The 16396-nt window shown below is 43.1% G+C and overlaps 2 protein-coding genes across 13 annotated transcripts in view; both read right to left on the bottom strand.

The window, feature by feature from the left end:
- Positions 1-62: 62 nt before the first annotated feature.
- Positions 63-1952, bottom strand: LOC121681939. 2 transcript variants are annotated; one of them, XM_042061904.1, is made up of 4 exons: positions 1842-1952; positions 1329-1673; positions 1181-1219; positions 63-490 (listed from the first exon to the last, which is right to left on the bottom strand). In XM_042061904.1, the coding sequence occupies exons 1-4, from the start codon at positions 1867-1869 to the stop codon at positions 330-332; spliced, it is 573 nt and encodes a 190-aa protein (XP_041917838.1). In that variant the 5' UTR covers positions 1870-1952; the 3' UTR covers positions 63-329. The 2 variants fall into 2 exon arrangements, with proteins under 2 accessions (XP_041917838.1, XP_041917839.1); XM_042061905.1 differs by having other exon boundaries at positions 1329-1574.
- Positions 1953-4065: 2113 nt separating this feature from the next.
- Positions 4066-16396, bottom strand: part of myo9aa (myosin IXAa) — a 100836-nt gene continuing 88505 nt past the window's right edge. For 8 of the 11 annotated variants that reach the window (XM_042060969.1, XM_042060963.1, XM_042060971.1 and 5 more), the window contains 15 exons: positions 16047-16267; positions 15746-15862; positions 15341-15529; positions 14701-14748; positions 14383-14494; positions 13833-13894; positions 13508-13700; positions 13264-13392; positions 12951-13056; positions 11933-12064; positions 11716-11839; positions 11057-11110; positions 8992-9200; positions 8250-8392; positions 4066-7574 (listed from right to left, as the gene is read on the bottom strand). In XM_042060969.1, the coding sequence (XP_041916903.1) occupies positions 7090-7574; positions 8250-8392; positions 8992-9200; positions 11057-11110; positions 11716-11839; positions 11933-12064; positions 12951-13056; positions 13264-13392; positions 13508-13700; positions 13833-13894; positions 14383-14494; positions 14701-14748; positions 15341-15529; positions 15746-15862; positions 16047-16267 (2324 nt within the window). In that variant the 3' untranslated portion in view covers positions 4066-7089. The remainder of the gene's footprint in view (positions 7575-8249; positions 8393-8991; positions 9201-11056; positions 11111-11715; positions 11840-11932; positions 12065-12950; positions 13057-13263; positions 13393-13507; positions 13701-13832; positions 13895-14382; positions 14495-14700; positions 14749-15340; positions 15530-15745; positions 15863-16046; positions 16268-16396) is intronic. The other 3 variants (XM_042060966.1, XM_042060973.1, XM_042060965.1) reach the window with 2 other exon arrangements.

The raw sequence follows: 16396 nt of genomic DNA, 5'->3' as shown, positions 1-16396 counted from the left end.
ATGACTTCTGCTGTGCAAAGAAAGTAGTCATGAAGACCACGTGGGTTCTAGTTTACTTAAGCAGGTAAAAGCAATCGAGAAAAACTGTAATATGTTCCTGTGTTTCAGTGTCCTGGGAATGGCTGACAAAAAAATCAGTGGAGAAACAAAACTGAAAAAATATGAAACCCTTTACAAAATCAATATCATTAATGTTTGAAAGTTTGAAAGACATTTTAAAATTGGCATTATTGAATGATTCAAAAAATGATATTTAAACAATGTTGAATAATTAACCCTGTAGAAAAAACATGTAGGCTACTGTATGTAGGGCTATGTATATCTGTCTGTTATCCAGAATGTGAGTATTTTTTTATCTGCGTCTGATGGGTCTTTCTTTTTTTGATGTTGACAGTCAGTATAGCTGATACAAATATCAGGAGCCCAATGCCTCGTAGACCAGCAAAAAGCCAGTAGAGGTTGAAATGATGGTCTTCATTCTGAAATGGGGCTTCAGAAAGAGAATGATTTGAGTAAGAATGGGCAGAACAAAATGTGACTTCATCACTCACCATGGCTGATATAACATATTCTATTGAAACTCTACAGAAATGCATTGTAGCGCCATGCAGATAAGATAATGATAAATAAAAGATTATTTAAAACTAAAAATAAGTCATTTCTGTCAGGTCCATTAAGTCAAGAACAACACAGGCAATAAATTCTTTAGGAAATTTTATTGAATATATTACAAATTAAATTTGTCGGTATGGCTCTGTTCAGAGGGGTCCCCAGGCCTTTGATGAGCGCCATGAAAGAGCAGTGAGCCTGGGGACAGCAGCAGCATTAGGGGGGGACTCACACAGTTTAACACTGAGCGAGCTAAACTATTCCCCCATATGAACAGGGCAGGCAACTATGACATAAAGCCTATGCCATGTTATACACGACAGGGTGGAGCAGGGGAGGAGGTGGGTTGCATAAATGCGAGCAGCAAGCAGTTAGGAATAACTAAAGCAGCTTTAAATAAGGCGCCCTGTTTGGATGTAGCCATTTAGAAGCGAGGGGAGTGCGAAGGGAGTTGACAGCTGATCAGCTGACGCCCATAGCGGTTAGCAGCGCCTTGACTACTTGGCCTGCCAGAATTGACGCTGACGCTCAATTTAACTAATGAGTCACTGAATAACTGTTGTTCCCCTACCTTTTGTAGGAAGAATGTCATCAACTCCTTCTGCTTTGTCTAAAATGAATGAGAAGTTTCATATTCTTAATAACATTTATAAGAGAGATCATGACAAGATTTGTGGTTCATATTGCAATATTGTGTTTCAAACTGCGATAGTTCTCACCTTGATAGAGTCTGGTGCCTATCCCAAACTTTTGCTTTCCTTTCACTCTACCTATACAGTAATACAGTGCCAAATCTTCCTCGGTCACATTGCTGATTCTCAGGTCGTTGCTTTCACGGCTTTGGTTTGCCACTGCCTTAAAACGATGGTGTATGTGGTCTTTGCTGTAGAGGCTGCCGTCAGATTCATTTGGCCCAGCTACCAGGAGGACCACTGGGATCTCGTCAGATTTGTGTCTTACCCAGGCTGTCTCTCGATGGAAGGAGATGTCACACTGGAGGGTCACACTCTCTCCAAGGTGCACCTTCCACCATTCAATTGATTCACTCAGACTCACAACAAAACCTGAATAAATAATGAATAAACCTGAAAATAGCCTACCTCTGAATGTATTACAATAGAGTATAGAAGTGTAACTGGTCTGTCTAATAAAAACCTAGTTTGGATTACTAACATTCTATAATACAAAGCGAGAGCAGCTGGGTAAAAGTGGAATAAAGCATGTAGGCTTACTCAGACCGAAGATGATGCAGAGAGCCATTTTAGCTGAAGTAGACTCGCTGCTTACACTTCCTTAACAAAACCCGAATGTACTGTACTGGTTGTTATGAAGATCGTTAGTACATGCTTAGCAGGAAAAACCATATTGTGACCACAGGCTGCAAGTTTAAATGTCAGCCACACCTCACTGAGTAAAATACAGGAAGGAGCGTACCATTTTCATTTAGTTTATTGTGTATAAATTGTGTATAAATGTTTAAAAAACACCCATCAGCTGAAAAATATCATTTGAAACCTGTGATGTCAGAATACATCTGTCTCGTATTGTGCCAATCAAATTGCCTTACTTTACCTAAAGATACATTCCTTTCCTAAGATAACCATTATTTCATGCCTTATCCAGAACAATATAATTGACTGTGAATACAATCATTTCCTTTGCTTTTTCCTTTTTCAGCTAAACATTGTGCATTAAAAGGTTGGAATGATTTTTGAAGATTGCAGGTCAGATTCAGCTGAAATGAAACCAAAACCTTACCAATAACAAATGTGGTGAGCCACATGATGTAGCCTTGGCAGCTGAGTGTCAGCTGGTTGGTGCGCATATTTGTGAGGAAATGTGTTGTGGCGAGGGGTGTATGCAGCAGAGTGGCAAGTGTGCAGATTTCTGTATAAAAAACCTTGTGCTGCTGTACAACAAGTAGACCGTAGATAGTGGCCCAGCAAGCCTGGCACTGGAAATATTAATAAAATGCTTCCAATCATTACCACAAATAAGTCAATGAATGGGAAACACTGCTATGACTTTTACATGCAGCTGTGTCAGGCATCCTCTCTTGTATATGAAACGGCATTTGTGAAAAGGTTTGTTGTGGTGAATAAACCACTTCCTTTCCACCATGTCAGTATTGCTCTCTGTAGTCCTGCTCCTTTCCTTACAGCAGCATGACCTGAAATAACGTGAACTAGTCAGAGCAAATGTGATCTGAACTAGTCAGAGCAAATGTGATCTGAACTAGTCAGAGCAAATGTGATCTGAACTAGTCAGAGCAAATGGAGCGGACTGCAAACAGTGGCAGCTAATGCGCACTACACTGATTTAATCAATATTTTAAATCAACTATGGAATTTAGCCAGTTAGAGCAAACTACTAATGAATGTGACACATCTGCTGTCCAGAAACAAAAAAAGTCATGCTTGAAGAGTGATCACTAGCGGAATCTTTTATTCTTATGTTTATGCTTATGGTTCTAAGCAGACACTTTTATCCAAAGTGACATCAATAAACACTACATTAATATTTAAATTAACAGTTTAAAATAAATCTACAATAAAATGTATATATGTAAGTAATAGACTAAAAAAATGTAACAGAACAATAACATTAAATTAAAAAAAATCCCCAAAAAAGTGGTATTATGTTGTAGCCCATTTGCGCTTGGATATAAAAAGTAGTACACTGATGACACATTAAATTCAGTGCTAGTTACCATTTGCCATCTTTGTGGAAGCCTTAAATAGATCTATGTGTGTCTATTTAGAAAAAGACTGTAAAAGACATAACAATCTCAATGTTATTTTCCCTGGTTAAGTAAAGGTACAGTAATAAATAAATAAAATAAGTTTCATATATGAGCTACCTTTCTGTTTATTGTAATATGTTCTGTAGCTGTACATGCTGTATCAATAACTGGAATCATCACTTTTCTGACTTATAAAGTGGTAAGACCGAGAGAAGCCTGTTCTGCCTGCATGTTTGTTTTTTCTATTAGTCACTATTTTCAGCTGTGTTCTCAAGTCCAGGTTAATGACTGCTGTATGACATTTAAAGCAGACCTGGGTGGTCACATCCTTTTTTCAGAGCCTCTTAATCCCACAAGCAAAGTGAGTGGCAGCAATCAATCTATCTCCGGCAAAAACTGACATTGGATAGAGAATTACTAATCAGAATGAACCATCACAATTAAGGCTCAAAGGGTAGCAAAGATGTGACCCAACATATGACAGAAATAAACTGTGCCTTATAATATAAATAATGATTATGTTTCTATTGTATAAAAAGATGCATGGTTCTGGATCAGAATAACATTTACCAGATGACCTTTGTTTTTTGACAAATTTCATGACATACTGTAAGATGACATAATAAAACTACTACATATCTACATAACTGTGAATGCCAGACCGCTTGAGGATGCTGGCTTGGTTAAAACTCAAAGAAATAGACCCACTCCAGTTTGGTTCCAGCCTTGTCTTTAATAAGCTGAATATGATTTGTTCAAATTAATTTTTACAACCTTGACATCACCTTTTTGTTTTTTTCCATCATTCTGTCTGTGTAAGAAATAGCTCACAAAATGCACATACAACTCCGTGGGACAGAATACAAATATGAAGTCTGATTGTGCACCTTGTTAAAACTTGCAGGCAAAGTGGCCAGTTTTCAACACTGAACATGATTATTTCACATTTATTATGGTACATGGCATAATATATCCTTTAGCAACAAGTACGTTTGAATAGGTATACTGTAGAACACACAGGATACAGGAGTGTGATGTCCAAGTGATCTGTGCAATCACTTCAGCAGGATACCAAAACTGCCAATGCTAACCATTTGGGGACGAAGCTAAGTACTATCAGATTCAGTTGAAATGTTGAGCTTAAGAACGCTGTGTATTACACCATCATTTTAGGTAATTACTTAGTGCTTGCAAAGAGTGGACAGGCTAGCAGGATATAACAGGACAGACTCCTTAACAGAACAGAAAGACACACTTTAGCCATGGCTTGGCTCACATTGACCGGTTAACCGATGACAACTCAACTGACCACCCAATGACAACACTGTGTTGGTGCACTGTGAGGATCCACCATTTTGTTTTCTGTATCAGAACAGTCCAAAAGGGTGTCTGGTCCTCAACATTCGACAAATGACTTCTTGAGATACTGATTTAATCACTTCCAGGTCAGTGTGAACTCCTCAAACACATACTGACAGTACAAAAGAGTTTCTTTCTATGGCCTCGTCACAGTCCTGACAAACATGGTTTGCCAGGGAAAGAGTACTGCTACAAAATACCCATGAGGCATCCTGACCAGGCTGGCATGGGCGTGCTTCATGAGAAGAGCTGCATTCACCTGTGGCTCTCCTCACCTGCATTCACCTGTAGGTCTCCTCACCCCAGCAACCAATACACTCACTCGCTCGCTCACAAACACAGGAGGCAAAGCACCTGGCGTAACAGCAGTCTGCTTCCGTGGATCTTGTGGGGGGGAGGAGGGGTGTGTGTGTGTGTGTGTGTGGGGGGGGGGGTTAGGGGGCTGGCGAGGAATTTTTCAGGGCGGGCGAGTGATTACAGTGAAACTCCCGGCCTCTTCTCCCACCTGACGTCAGTAGAGAGCTGACCTTGCACAGAGTCACGACAAGTGTGTAAGGGGAGGGCAGGGTCCACTCTAGAGAGAGAGAGAGAGTCTGCCCTGCACACACCCAAACACACCGTTTGTGTAAACGCAAAGAAACATGTTCAAGCATTAGCTCCTGCATCAGTAGACAGACAGAGAGAGACAGAGAGCGAGAGAGAGAGAGAGCACGTGCATACAAGTGCCCATCACACACACACACACTCACATTAGCACTCTCTCTCTCACACACACACACACTCACTGGCAACTTCATACACAGCCCCATAGGCTGCGCAACTGCTTCATGGCTAATTTGGCATTGTGTACAACAGTCCTGTGGGTCGTCTGATACCTTATTTAAACAGGCGGGCTTAAGCAGTTGCTGTGACAAAGGGATGTGGTTGCAGAATACCTCTTCAATGAAGGAGCACGAGTCAACTTTTTTCATGCATGGATACTCACAAAATAATAATAACAATAACAATAATAATGTGTTTTAGTTGCTTTTTCAGAATAGAACAGACATTGCCAACAAGTTTGATAAAAAATGTTACTAAAAGTAAACTGAAAATGGCATCATCATCTCAACTTCATACATACCAGCTTTTGAACAGCTGTTACAAAGAGGTGATTTTTTTTTGTACAGTATTCTGTGTTATGTACATCTGAAAGTCTTCACATAGCTGGGATCCTCTAGCTTTCAAACACCAGCTAGCTTGGTCCCTTTGATGACGGCACGTTCCTCAAAGGAGGAAAAGAAGCAGCACACACTTCAAACACATCAAGTGGTTTCTTTTTTTTTTCCAAACACACCTGCAAACGCACGCACACACACTCACACACACAGGCGTGTGTGTGCACGCTTACTTGCTCACTCGAACTGAGTCAGCTAAATCCAAAAATCTCTCTTTGACCATATGCAGGACAAGCATAATGATAAATACTTAAACTCAACAACCCAGCGACTGCTGGTGTTCTGACTTTATACACGGTTTAATATATATATGTATATCACATAATATATTTATATAGATTTATATATATATATTTATATTCCACATTATTAAAATGTATTAAATAGGCATGTGTCGGGAGGGGGGAGAAACAGATTTTCTGTCTTGTCAGAGCACGCCACTTATTACTGGTTGTGTCTGTACAAACTGTAAACGTTAAGCAGCCAAGCTGGGGGAAGGTTGGGGGGGGGGGGGGGTAGTTGCTGAAGTTTGTGGAGTCTGCGCTGCTCAATGGCTTTGTCTCCATGGTCCGTTGCAAGGCGTTCAGTGCCTCCTCGCATCCAGTGGAACGTCCACCATCGGAGTCGGAATCACGCCTACCACAGTAGTCACCATTCCCTTTGCTCTGTCCACACCCCTCTCCCTGCTGCCCCCACCTCCCTAATTCCAAAACTCCGCCCCGGCTCTGAAGGCAAGCGAGGTGGGGGTGGGTGGAGGCACACGTCCTCCCGTCCAGCCTGGCAGTTCTGGTGACCCAGCTGCTGCCCTCTTCTTCTTCTTCCTCCTCTTCTTCTTCCTCCTCCTCCTCCTCCTCCTCCTCCTCTACTCAGCTTCCTCCTCCACGTGCGTCTCTGCCTCCTCATCTCAGCTAGGATTGGCACTTGGAAAGGCAGAGGAGAGCTCATCTGCTACCCTGTCCCCCAGCAAGGGTGGCTGAGTGCAAGTGGCATGGGGAGGAAGTCGGTGTGTGTATATGTGTGTGTGTGTGTGTGTGTGTGTGTGTGTGTGTTTGGTGGAGGATAGATAAAGGGATGAGCTGGAGCCAGGGAGTGTTCTCCTCCCGTGTTTTTTCCGCGCGTATGTGTGTGTGTGAAGAAGATGACTGGCCCGCGATGGTCTCTTCACACCATGAACTCGTTGCTGCCGTACAGTACTAGGTGCTGCTGCTGCTGTTGCTGCTGCTGCGACTGCAAATCTGGCTCCCTCTTGTGGTGGCCACTGGCCTCTGCAGCAGAGTGCTGAAGGGCTCTGGCGCCGTGCAGCTTCTGCCTGCCCTTCTCCGGGTTGAAAGTGCCGCGGCTGATGAACTGAGCGCGCTCCTCGTGCGGGTCCTGCTCGGCCACCTCCACGCTGCCGCCGCTCTCGTTGCCGTTGTTGGAGCGGCCGAGGGTCGCCGAGGAGGGCGACTTGGAGCGGAAGCGGAAGCGCCGCGTGCGGGACGACGATGCGGAGGACGGCGGGTGCAGGTAGCTGGACGAGACCGAGGAGGAGGCGGTGGAGGCCGAGTCCACCGAGTCCAGGGAGTCGGGCTGTCGCCTCAGCGTGCGTCGGCTCTTGGCCTCAGTCTTCCTGGGCCTGGCCGCGGCTGCCAGAGCTGGGCCTCTCTCTGCAAGGGGATGGAGACAAAGCACAGTGTCCATCACATGCGATGTCAATGGAACTCAGTGTTTCCCATACATTGAGTCATTTGTGGCGGCCCACCACAATATCAACAACACTGACCACCACACAGTGATTTTCTATGTTGTACTACTTTGTAGAGTTTTGTGCGCCTTTGCGCGACCTCTCCTTGTGTCTGTCTCTCAACTAACCTGCATGCACGTTTAAAGAAAACATTAAAAATCCTGCAAGGATTATTGTTTGCATAGAAGACGAATCGTGATTAAATCCGGGTAGCATCATAACCACGTCGTGCAAATTTGTTCAAAACACCCCCCGTCACCTACCACCATAAATAGAATTTAATTCTGTGGGAAACACTGGAACTGTCTACACAGCTGATGGCTATATGTCTGTCTCATCATTGACAATTGTTACATTGGTGGGTGTTGTTCAGTGATGCTGAAGAATCTGGGGACACCCACAGCATGTACAGTACAGTATGAGTTTAAAATAATGACACAATGTTAAAGTATCGGAAGATACCCGGCCCTCACTAGGGCAGTGGAAATGTGTTGCTCATCACTGATTCTAACTGAGTCACTGCTACACTGCTGATCAGACAGTACGTACAGTATGTCGCTCATTTAGGCCCCACATCGCACCCTGTTCAGTGACTCACCAGAGAAGTCCGACGTGGCTCCCTCCGAGTCCACGTTCAGGTTCTCAGAGCTGTCTGCGGTTCCGATCGACGCCTCAGACTCCAGCGTCTCGTCATCCGACGCTCTCGGCTCCAGGGCCAGCATTTCATACGTCAGCTCCTCCCTGTAACATGGCAGAAGCGGTGAGGTCATTTACAATCTTCCAGTGCGAGCCTTAATAATGGGCCGTTGCTTTAAATTGGCATCTATTGTATCAAAGGTGCTCTAAGTGATGCCACACATTTTATAGGCTGAAACATTTTATGTCACTTACTGCAAACATCACCTAACCAACCGCTAGCTGTCTGTGTTCTGAATACACTGTAAAAAACGTGATCTCTGTGGACAGCACAGGCTCCAAAAATGGCAACAAAAACAACCTGGGCAAACTTAGCCCATAAAAACATAACAAACTGTTCCAGCAAATCACAGGCAAGATGCGCGTTTAGGAGAGTTTCAATTGCACGGGAGGGAGGAGGAGGAAGTACCGAGCTAGCTCTCCGTTTTGTTTGAAAGTCAACAGAAGTACCCAGCATCACTTGGAGCACCTTTAAGATGCCATTTTTTTCACTTTGATCATATTTCTCAACAGCAAAGTTTTTGTCAATGTAATAAACATCTTTATGTAATAACATAAACAATATAATGACAAACGTAACATATAACAGTTACTAAACAGCACACAGAGTCATATGAAGATCACCGTGACAGACGAGCACTCACTTTTCTTTCTGTAAGTTCTCGATCTGCTCGGTGAGGACCCGCTCCTCCTGCTGCATGGCCACTTGCTGCTGCTCGGACAGCTCAGGCTCTCGGGGCGCCGGCGGCTCCTCTGGCCAGCTCTCCTCCACGGGCTCTGAGCTCGGGGCCAGGCGCGGGCTCACCGGCGGCGAGGGCGTGTGGTAGCTGATCCGCCGCACGCGGCCTTTACCCTGCAACACATCAGCAGAGTCAGAGCTGCAGTGGGACATCATGAGCTCCAGCATTAACAGACCATCACCTGCTGCTTCTGAAAATAATGTCAAAGAGATCTATCCTTAAAGGAAAAAGAATTCTGTGTAAAATTGTGATGTCTTATATGTCTATATATTCATATACTGCAAATGTAAACTAGCAAACAAAAACATACTGTACTTCCAAAAACCCAAGGGCAAAATTGACAGAAAAGCAAACATTCCTGAAGGTCCCTATTTCATTTGCGCAAGGCGCAGGGCGCAAAGGCAGCTGTGGTCTCAATTGCAAAGGCAGAGGACAGAATTAAGAACATTTGCTATTGCCATTTATATATGTGTGCGTGAGGCATAAAACAGCTGCGTTTTCAAAAGCACAATGATAAAGAGAGAGATTTGGACTTGTGCTAAGCACCGCAATTAAAGCTCTTGTTTCTTAATCTTTAGCATGGACAACCCAGAAAGGATAGAGACATTAGCAAAATACTACATTTTGAAATGTTTAATATTATGCTGGCAATTGGCAGAAGCAGGATTTCCCACACAAGAAGCCAACAGAAACGAACAGGTACATGACAAAAGATTCAAAATTATAAACTGATGCATACATAATACTTGATGAAAAGAATTAATTTAATACCAGTGGGTGTTCAGACTGCCCACAAATTGAAAAAACAATACAGTCCTTTTACAATCGCCACAATTAGAGTTGCCTATTTACAATGACAAGAAACTAGTGACCACTGAAGAAAAAGAGGGGGAGAAAAAATATGCACTAATGTATAATGTAAAATATGCACTAATGTATAATGTAAAATATACACTAATGTATAATGTAAAATATACTATAATGTATAATGTAAAATATACATATTCACTAATGTATAATGTAAAATATGCACTAATGTATAATGTAAAATATACACTAATGTATAATGCAAAATATGCACTAATGTATAATGTAAAATATGCACTAATGTATAATGTAAAATATACTATAATGTATAATGTAAAATATGCATTAATGTATAATGTAAAATATGCACTAATGTCACTCTATTTGATGCATTCCTATCTGCTTGCTTAATTCTGCCATTACCAGCAGTAGACTCACACACAATGCATGAAAATAATGTTATTTTCCCAACTTTCTAAATTTCCATACAACTCCCATTTCAGTGTGCTAACACCCCACACTGTACTTCACTGCCGGATGTTCGAAATGCTCAATTAGCCAGATCAAAAGGTTGTAGCGCCAGCCGGAGCGCCTTGCGCTAGTCTTTGCGCACCCTGGCAAATAGGGCGCAAGGACTACCTTATTGCCTTCATTCAGATTTACAATCCTGCCAGTAAAACATCTGCGACTGTACAATAACATCATCTTTCAAATACTTTAATCCCTGGTGCACTGAAACACACTCTAAACACAATCTAAACTAGTGCAGGCTAGCATTATGATCTGTTGTCAATGGTCTGTACAAAAACAATCCGGATGACATAACAGACTGACTATGACAGACAGACAAGACAGAGATATGACAAACACTCACACACACGGTTTTAAATGGTGTGCTGAGATGGTAAGAGACAGAGCACACAGGGGCAGAGACAAGGGTTGCTTTCACCAACAGGGATTAGCAGGTAGTCCTGGACTAATCAGTCATTCATCAGGTGCAGGCACTCTCCACATTAGCCCAGGACTAGATTAATTCCTGTATCGTGGTGGGAGGAGGAGGAGGAGGAGGAGGAGGGAGTAGCGTGAGTGGTGCTGCTTTAGCAGAATGGGAGTGAGAGAGTGGCTGGCAACTACACACTACATCCAGGAGTAAAATACATACCGGGGTGGCACTGCGGGCAATGCTGATAAATCTAACAGCGATTACTACGGGTTTCTGGATTAGGGAGGAAAAGGATTGGAGTCAGGAGCGAAAAAATGGGGGGTTGAGGAGGAGGGTGAAAAAAGAATGGGTTAGTTAAAAAAAGCCGTTGCAGGTATTGAAAGAGAGGAGATTCAATGGGTTGGAGGGGGGATTGGGAGTCCCAGAGTGGATTGGATAGTGAGAGAGGTTAATGTCAGAGTCAGTTGTTGAGAGGTGAGAGGTTAGGGAAAAAAACCAATATCAACCCCTGAAATCTCACAGAGGATGCAACACTGGCCCTCTGATTCTGTTGAAATGACCTCACATTAATTGATTAAGACTTGAATTCATCAGTATTATACGTTTCCATTTAACTGCACAAGGTTAACATACTTATCTTTATCAGTGTGCAACACAATGGTGACTTGAAATGAAAATGTATAAAACATCAGAGCAGCAAACAGATACTGTGCAATAGACATTTCCTTTTGTATCGTATTAGTCAAACAAGTAGCCTGTGTGGTTACGTAATATGTTCACTGTGTGAGTGTGCGGGCATGTGTTCAAAGCAGGAGTACTGTATGAAAGGGCATGAAAAAGCTCATACTTCATCTGCACTAGTCAGCCCAGGCTCTTACCATCGATCTCCTGATGAGGGTTAGCCTATTTTTGGCTTTGTTCTCCGCAAACTCCAGGCTGTTGATGTCCTTCAGTCGAGCCCTGTACTTATTCATCTGTTCCCCAATGATTAGCTCCACACACCTACACAAAAAGATACTCTCTTAATGCTCAAAGGAAATATAAATCCATAAGAGTGGTCATAATGAAGGGGGAGCTGATTCATTTGATACATACGCCGTGGTTTTGCTGATGTCCTGCACACTCTGCAGTGGGTCGATGGTGTCGGGGCAGCGCAGGATGCAGGGGGCAAAGACAATGGCGAGGGCGTTGGCAGACATGCGGTTGGTGTCTTCCTGCAGCGCGATCCTAGACACAAACAAATCAATGCCATTAAAACCAACAAATCAAATAAAACTGGAAGGACTATAAAAGGGGTTGTTTATAGCTACAAGTGATGGGAAATGGGGAATGCGAATGCTGGATGCAAACTAAAGCTCAGACACAGACGCAGAGAACTCTTAGATTAAAGCTTTGTGCTATTGTGGTCTAAGAGGAAAGACATCCACATAGGCTATCTACTCAAACACATCTGCGAACTCTGCTATCTACACATCTGCACTGCTGTAGGCTAAACAATGCCATTTTCAGGGCAGGTTATACAAGGATACAAGGAAGTTTATTGTCACATGCATATAGTTACTGGAAGTAAGAAATGCAGTGAAATTATGTCTGGTGTCAGCCTATTTGTGCAAAGTGGGGGGGGGGGGGGTAAAAAGTGCAGTAGAAGAGGGGTTTAGTAGATTAAGTGGCAAGGGCTGCATAAAATTATCGGTCGCCATAAAGGCGTACAGAAACCTCCTTGGCAATGCTGGCACAGGGAATGTGCCAATCATAAAATCAAGTTCTTGTTATTGAGTGGCGTGACACAGAAGCTGTTTTGTGAGCTCACAAAGCCCTCCTGACGTATTCAAGACCCAGGACACGAGGCACTACAGAGTCCAACTCTAGAAATAGAGTGGACTTATTAGACCTTTTGGTGGATTTTCATTGTGTGCATGTTTCTTTTTTTATATCAGAGACAAAGGGCTCCTGCAGCCTGACAAATGTTTGTTGTGTGCTACAACAAAATCCGGAGTGGAAAACATGTGAGAGCTTAACCCAAGTATAGAAATGTGAGTGAGTGAGTGAGTGAGTGAGTGCGAAAGAGAAATGCTCATATTTTTGTACGTCAGATTAAGTCTACGTCTCTCACCTGACCAGGTGGAAGATGAGGCGTTCCAGTGTGTTGAGGTGAGTCCTGCTCAACTGATCGATCACACCGTACACACCCCTGATCGTTTCTTTCTTATCCTGCAAACCTAAAAGCAAATCATCCAAAATGAGTGTTAGATAAGCCAATAAACAATACTGATAATGCTAGCTGAAGTTAAAACTAAAATAGGAAATAGGGACCCCTAGTAAATCCAAAAAATGCTGTAACTGTTGATTGTATATCATGTTACTGATTGTACATATTTCATTTGCACAAAAGATTTGTGCCTTCTCAGGCCGTTCTCCTAGCTTACCCATGGCTCGGAGGAACTCCTCGTACAGCTCAAAGGTCATGAGCGGATTGGGCAGGTCCCGCAGCCACTGCTTGAACACGCTGGCTATGACATGGATGTTGTAGTCGTCCAGGTTTGTGCTGCTCACATCTGAGGATAGCCAGACACCAATGAGTCCGGATCAAACAGCATGGCTGCTCAAATGTTTACTTCGTCTAGCTAGCAAGTCATTACGTTACAGCTCTATTGCTTGACTTTAACATACCCGTGTCCAGTCCCAGTTTCAGCTCCTTGATCTTATTGGTTGAGCCCGACTTCCTGTAAATGCCCTCCGTGTAGAGGCCGTGCATCTCTATGTAGTTGATGAGCTTCTCCACCACAAGGGGCACAGTTCGCTCGTCATTGGTCAAACGAGACACCTCAACACCAAACTGCCTCGAAGACAACTCTGGGTCAAACTGAGTTGAAGAGGATTGAGAATCCATTATGTAAAGCCAAAAAAGTTGAAGAACTTCATATGCATTCACTAAAAAACATGAATATACTATAGTTTCTTTTGAGTCTACATGGTGACGAGAAGGAGATCTTACCTTCTTGCTGCATTTGGTTGTCGTCTTGGCACAACACTTCCTGTGACAGGCATACCGGCACACTACACAGGACACAGACATCTCAGTGAGCCTCATTGTACAACCTAACCTCAGATATGAGCTTCACATCAGGAACAGGACACACAGAAAAAGAAAGAAAGAAAACACACACACACACACACACACACACACACACACACGCACGGGAGCACGCGCTAAAAAAAACTCCAAGCCAAAGAGAAGGGCAAGTGCTCTGTTCCAAAGGCAGATGAGTAGAAACATCCTGCCTAGTTCATGCTAGGGTGTGTGTGTGTGTGTGTGTGTGTGTGTGTGTGTGTGTGTGTGTGTGTGTGTGTGTGTGTGTGTGTGTGTGTGTGTGTGTGTGTGTTTTTGTTCTAAACAGGGCTTGAATGCTCTTAGGAAAACCCATGAGTTCAGTTCAAGTAAACAATCTGATTAAACTGTAAAATTGGGGGCTGGGCCTCCAACGGCAGGAGCAGAGCAGAGCAGGACAGAGCAGGAGCGGCTGAGAGCACAAAGACACACTCACGTTTGCAGACACAGGCCCGGTCCATCATCCAGATGAGGGAGGAACAGTACTCGCAGTAGGTGGGGATGCTATACTGGGTGGACTTAAAAATGTGCCCGTTGTGCTCTTCCACCTAGAGGGCAGGGGAGACATGGGATTAGTACTGCGGCTTGGAAAGAATAAGTCTAGGCTTTTGTTTGTGAACTCTGTACTGTTGCATAAGGGTTGTGTGTGTAGATTTGTGTGAGAATGACTGTGTGTGTGTGTGTGTGTGTGTGTGTGTGTGTGTGTGTAAAGGGACAAAATGAAAGTGCTTTCTTTGTTCAGCTTGAAACTCACTATATCAGCGTCCTTTTTCCTTCTTTTTTTGCGGTCAGGCTTTGGTGCCTTAAAGAGACAGAGTCAAGGTTAATGGATGATCAACTGAATTATAGAATGAGCTCATTTTAACAAATCATTCAGCCATTACGGCAGTATCAAACATGTTACATTTTGCATTCACCTCTCCCTTTTATTCTCTCTCTGATATTTTACTGTCATCTTGAAATCAGCTAGGGAGAATAGAATATATCTCTAAACCAATGTGGTCTTAGCAACCTAACAGTAGGTCCACTACTGAACATAAAACTTATGAGTAAAGATGTACCAATTGTGCTCCTTTTTTGTGACAGTCTAATTTCTTTCATTTTAATTCCAAACATGCATAATTTTAAGTGTGTGATTTCCATTTTAAACCATACACACAAGTTACATTGTTTTTGCAATATACTCCAGACCAGCAGTAGTGTTAATGAGCTGAATAGCTGTAAGATCTCCAAAAAAGTATTTTACAGAGTAGACAAGGCTCTCTATATTAGAAATAACTTAACGACAGAACTTGAAAAACTGATAATTAATCGGTGACAGTCAAAGCAGACAATTGTAAAAACCATGAAGCGCCCAAAAGCAATGAAAGCATTGTGGAGGAAGAGGCTGGTACCTTGGTTAAGGTGCTCTCTAGTGGCTTGTATTCCGTCATGAACTCATCCAAGAAGACTTTGAAAGTGTTCACCCACACCTTCACAGGAGACTCACTCCAGTCCCTCTGCTCCTGTCGCATGGTCTTCTCCAGGATCTGCTCAAAGAGTGCGTACAGGTCCTTGTAGCGGATACTCTTCCCATCATCCATCTGTGACATACAACCACAGGAGTGAGCGGAGGTTATGAGTCATCTACTTCACAACAATTTGTAAAACTACACTTAACAATATTTGTAATTGCATCCCTGTGAAGACATTTGAATCTTAATATACCAGCATTGCTTATTGGCCAAAAACTGTAATAAACCCAGTATTTTCCAATCCAAAAACTGACAACTTTAAATGAAAATGTCACATCAACTTACGGCTAAGGCAGTAGAGTAGGAGTTGAAGATATTCAGACGGAATTCCTTCAGTGCCTTTTTGAACACAACATCCACCAAAGTGTCCTTCTTACTGTCTTCAGTGTCAAGGTCATTAATCTAGAAATACAAACATTAATTCAGTCAGTTGCTTGCTTTAAAAAGTCAGGAGTAGCCATTTTGCACTACTGTCAGATGATCAAATGGAGAAAGTAATAGCAGATAATCTACCCCAACGCCGAAAAACACTAAAGTCATATTAGTTGGACTGAGTATTATTGCTCATTTGAGTCACACTTGGTACCTTCTTCATAAGAAACTCATTCATGGTCTTGTAGTCAGAGGCACAGGTAAGGATCTGCAGAGAGTCGTTCTGCCACTGAGCGGATTCCAGGGCAACACTGCTGATCTTCACGCTGCGTCTCCGCTTCACCTTGGGCGACGGCTCCTTGTTCTCCTTACAGTCTCGGCCCCGCTCCAGCGTCAGATCAGGACTGCGTGGCGGAGAAAGGAAGTCTCCACCTGCTCAAGATGACAAAAGATGAGATTTTCAGCATCAGGGTCAAATCAATGCTGATGTAGGGGCACCACAAAAGCCAACACGTTTTTCTAAAACCCTTGATTTGTGGACATAAGATTTTCGTCCCAAATACT

Source organism: Alosa sapidissima, chromosome 14 (assembly GCF_018492685.1).
Source record: "Alosa sapidissima isolate fAloSap1 chromosome 14, fAloSap1.pri, whole genome shotgun sequence".
Classification (NCBI taxonomy): domain Eukaryota; kingdom Metazoa; phylum Chordata; class Actinopteri; order Clupeiformes; family Clupeidae; genus Alosa; species Alosa sapidissima.
The sequence above is the reverse complement of the archived record's forward strand: the minus strand, read 5'-3'. Positions and strand labels throughout refer to the sequence as shown.

What these genes read in the sequence shown, in the direction of transcription:
- LOC121681939 (XM_042061904.1), bottom strand. Translation starts at nt 1,869, where the DNA reads ATGGCTCTCTGCATCATCTTCGGTCTGA. An exon ending in AGGCACCAGACTCTATCAAG is followed by an intron (nt 1,220 to 1,328) that starts GTGAGAACTATC and finishes CATTCATTTTAG; the next exon opens with ACAAAGCAGAAGGAGTTGAT. An exon ending in TGACATTCTTCCTACAAAAG is followed by an intron (nt 491 to 1,180) that starts GTAGGGGAACAA and finishes CTCTTTCTGAAG; the next exon opens with CCCCATTTCAGAATGAAGAC.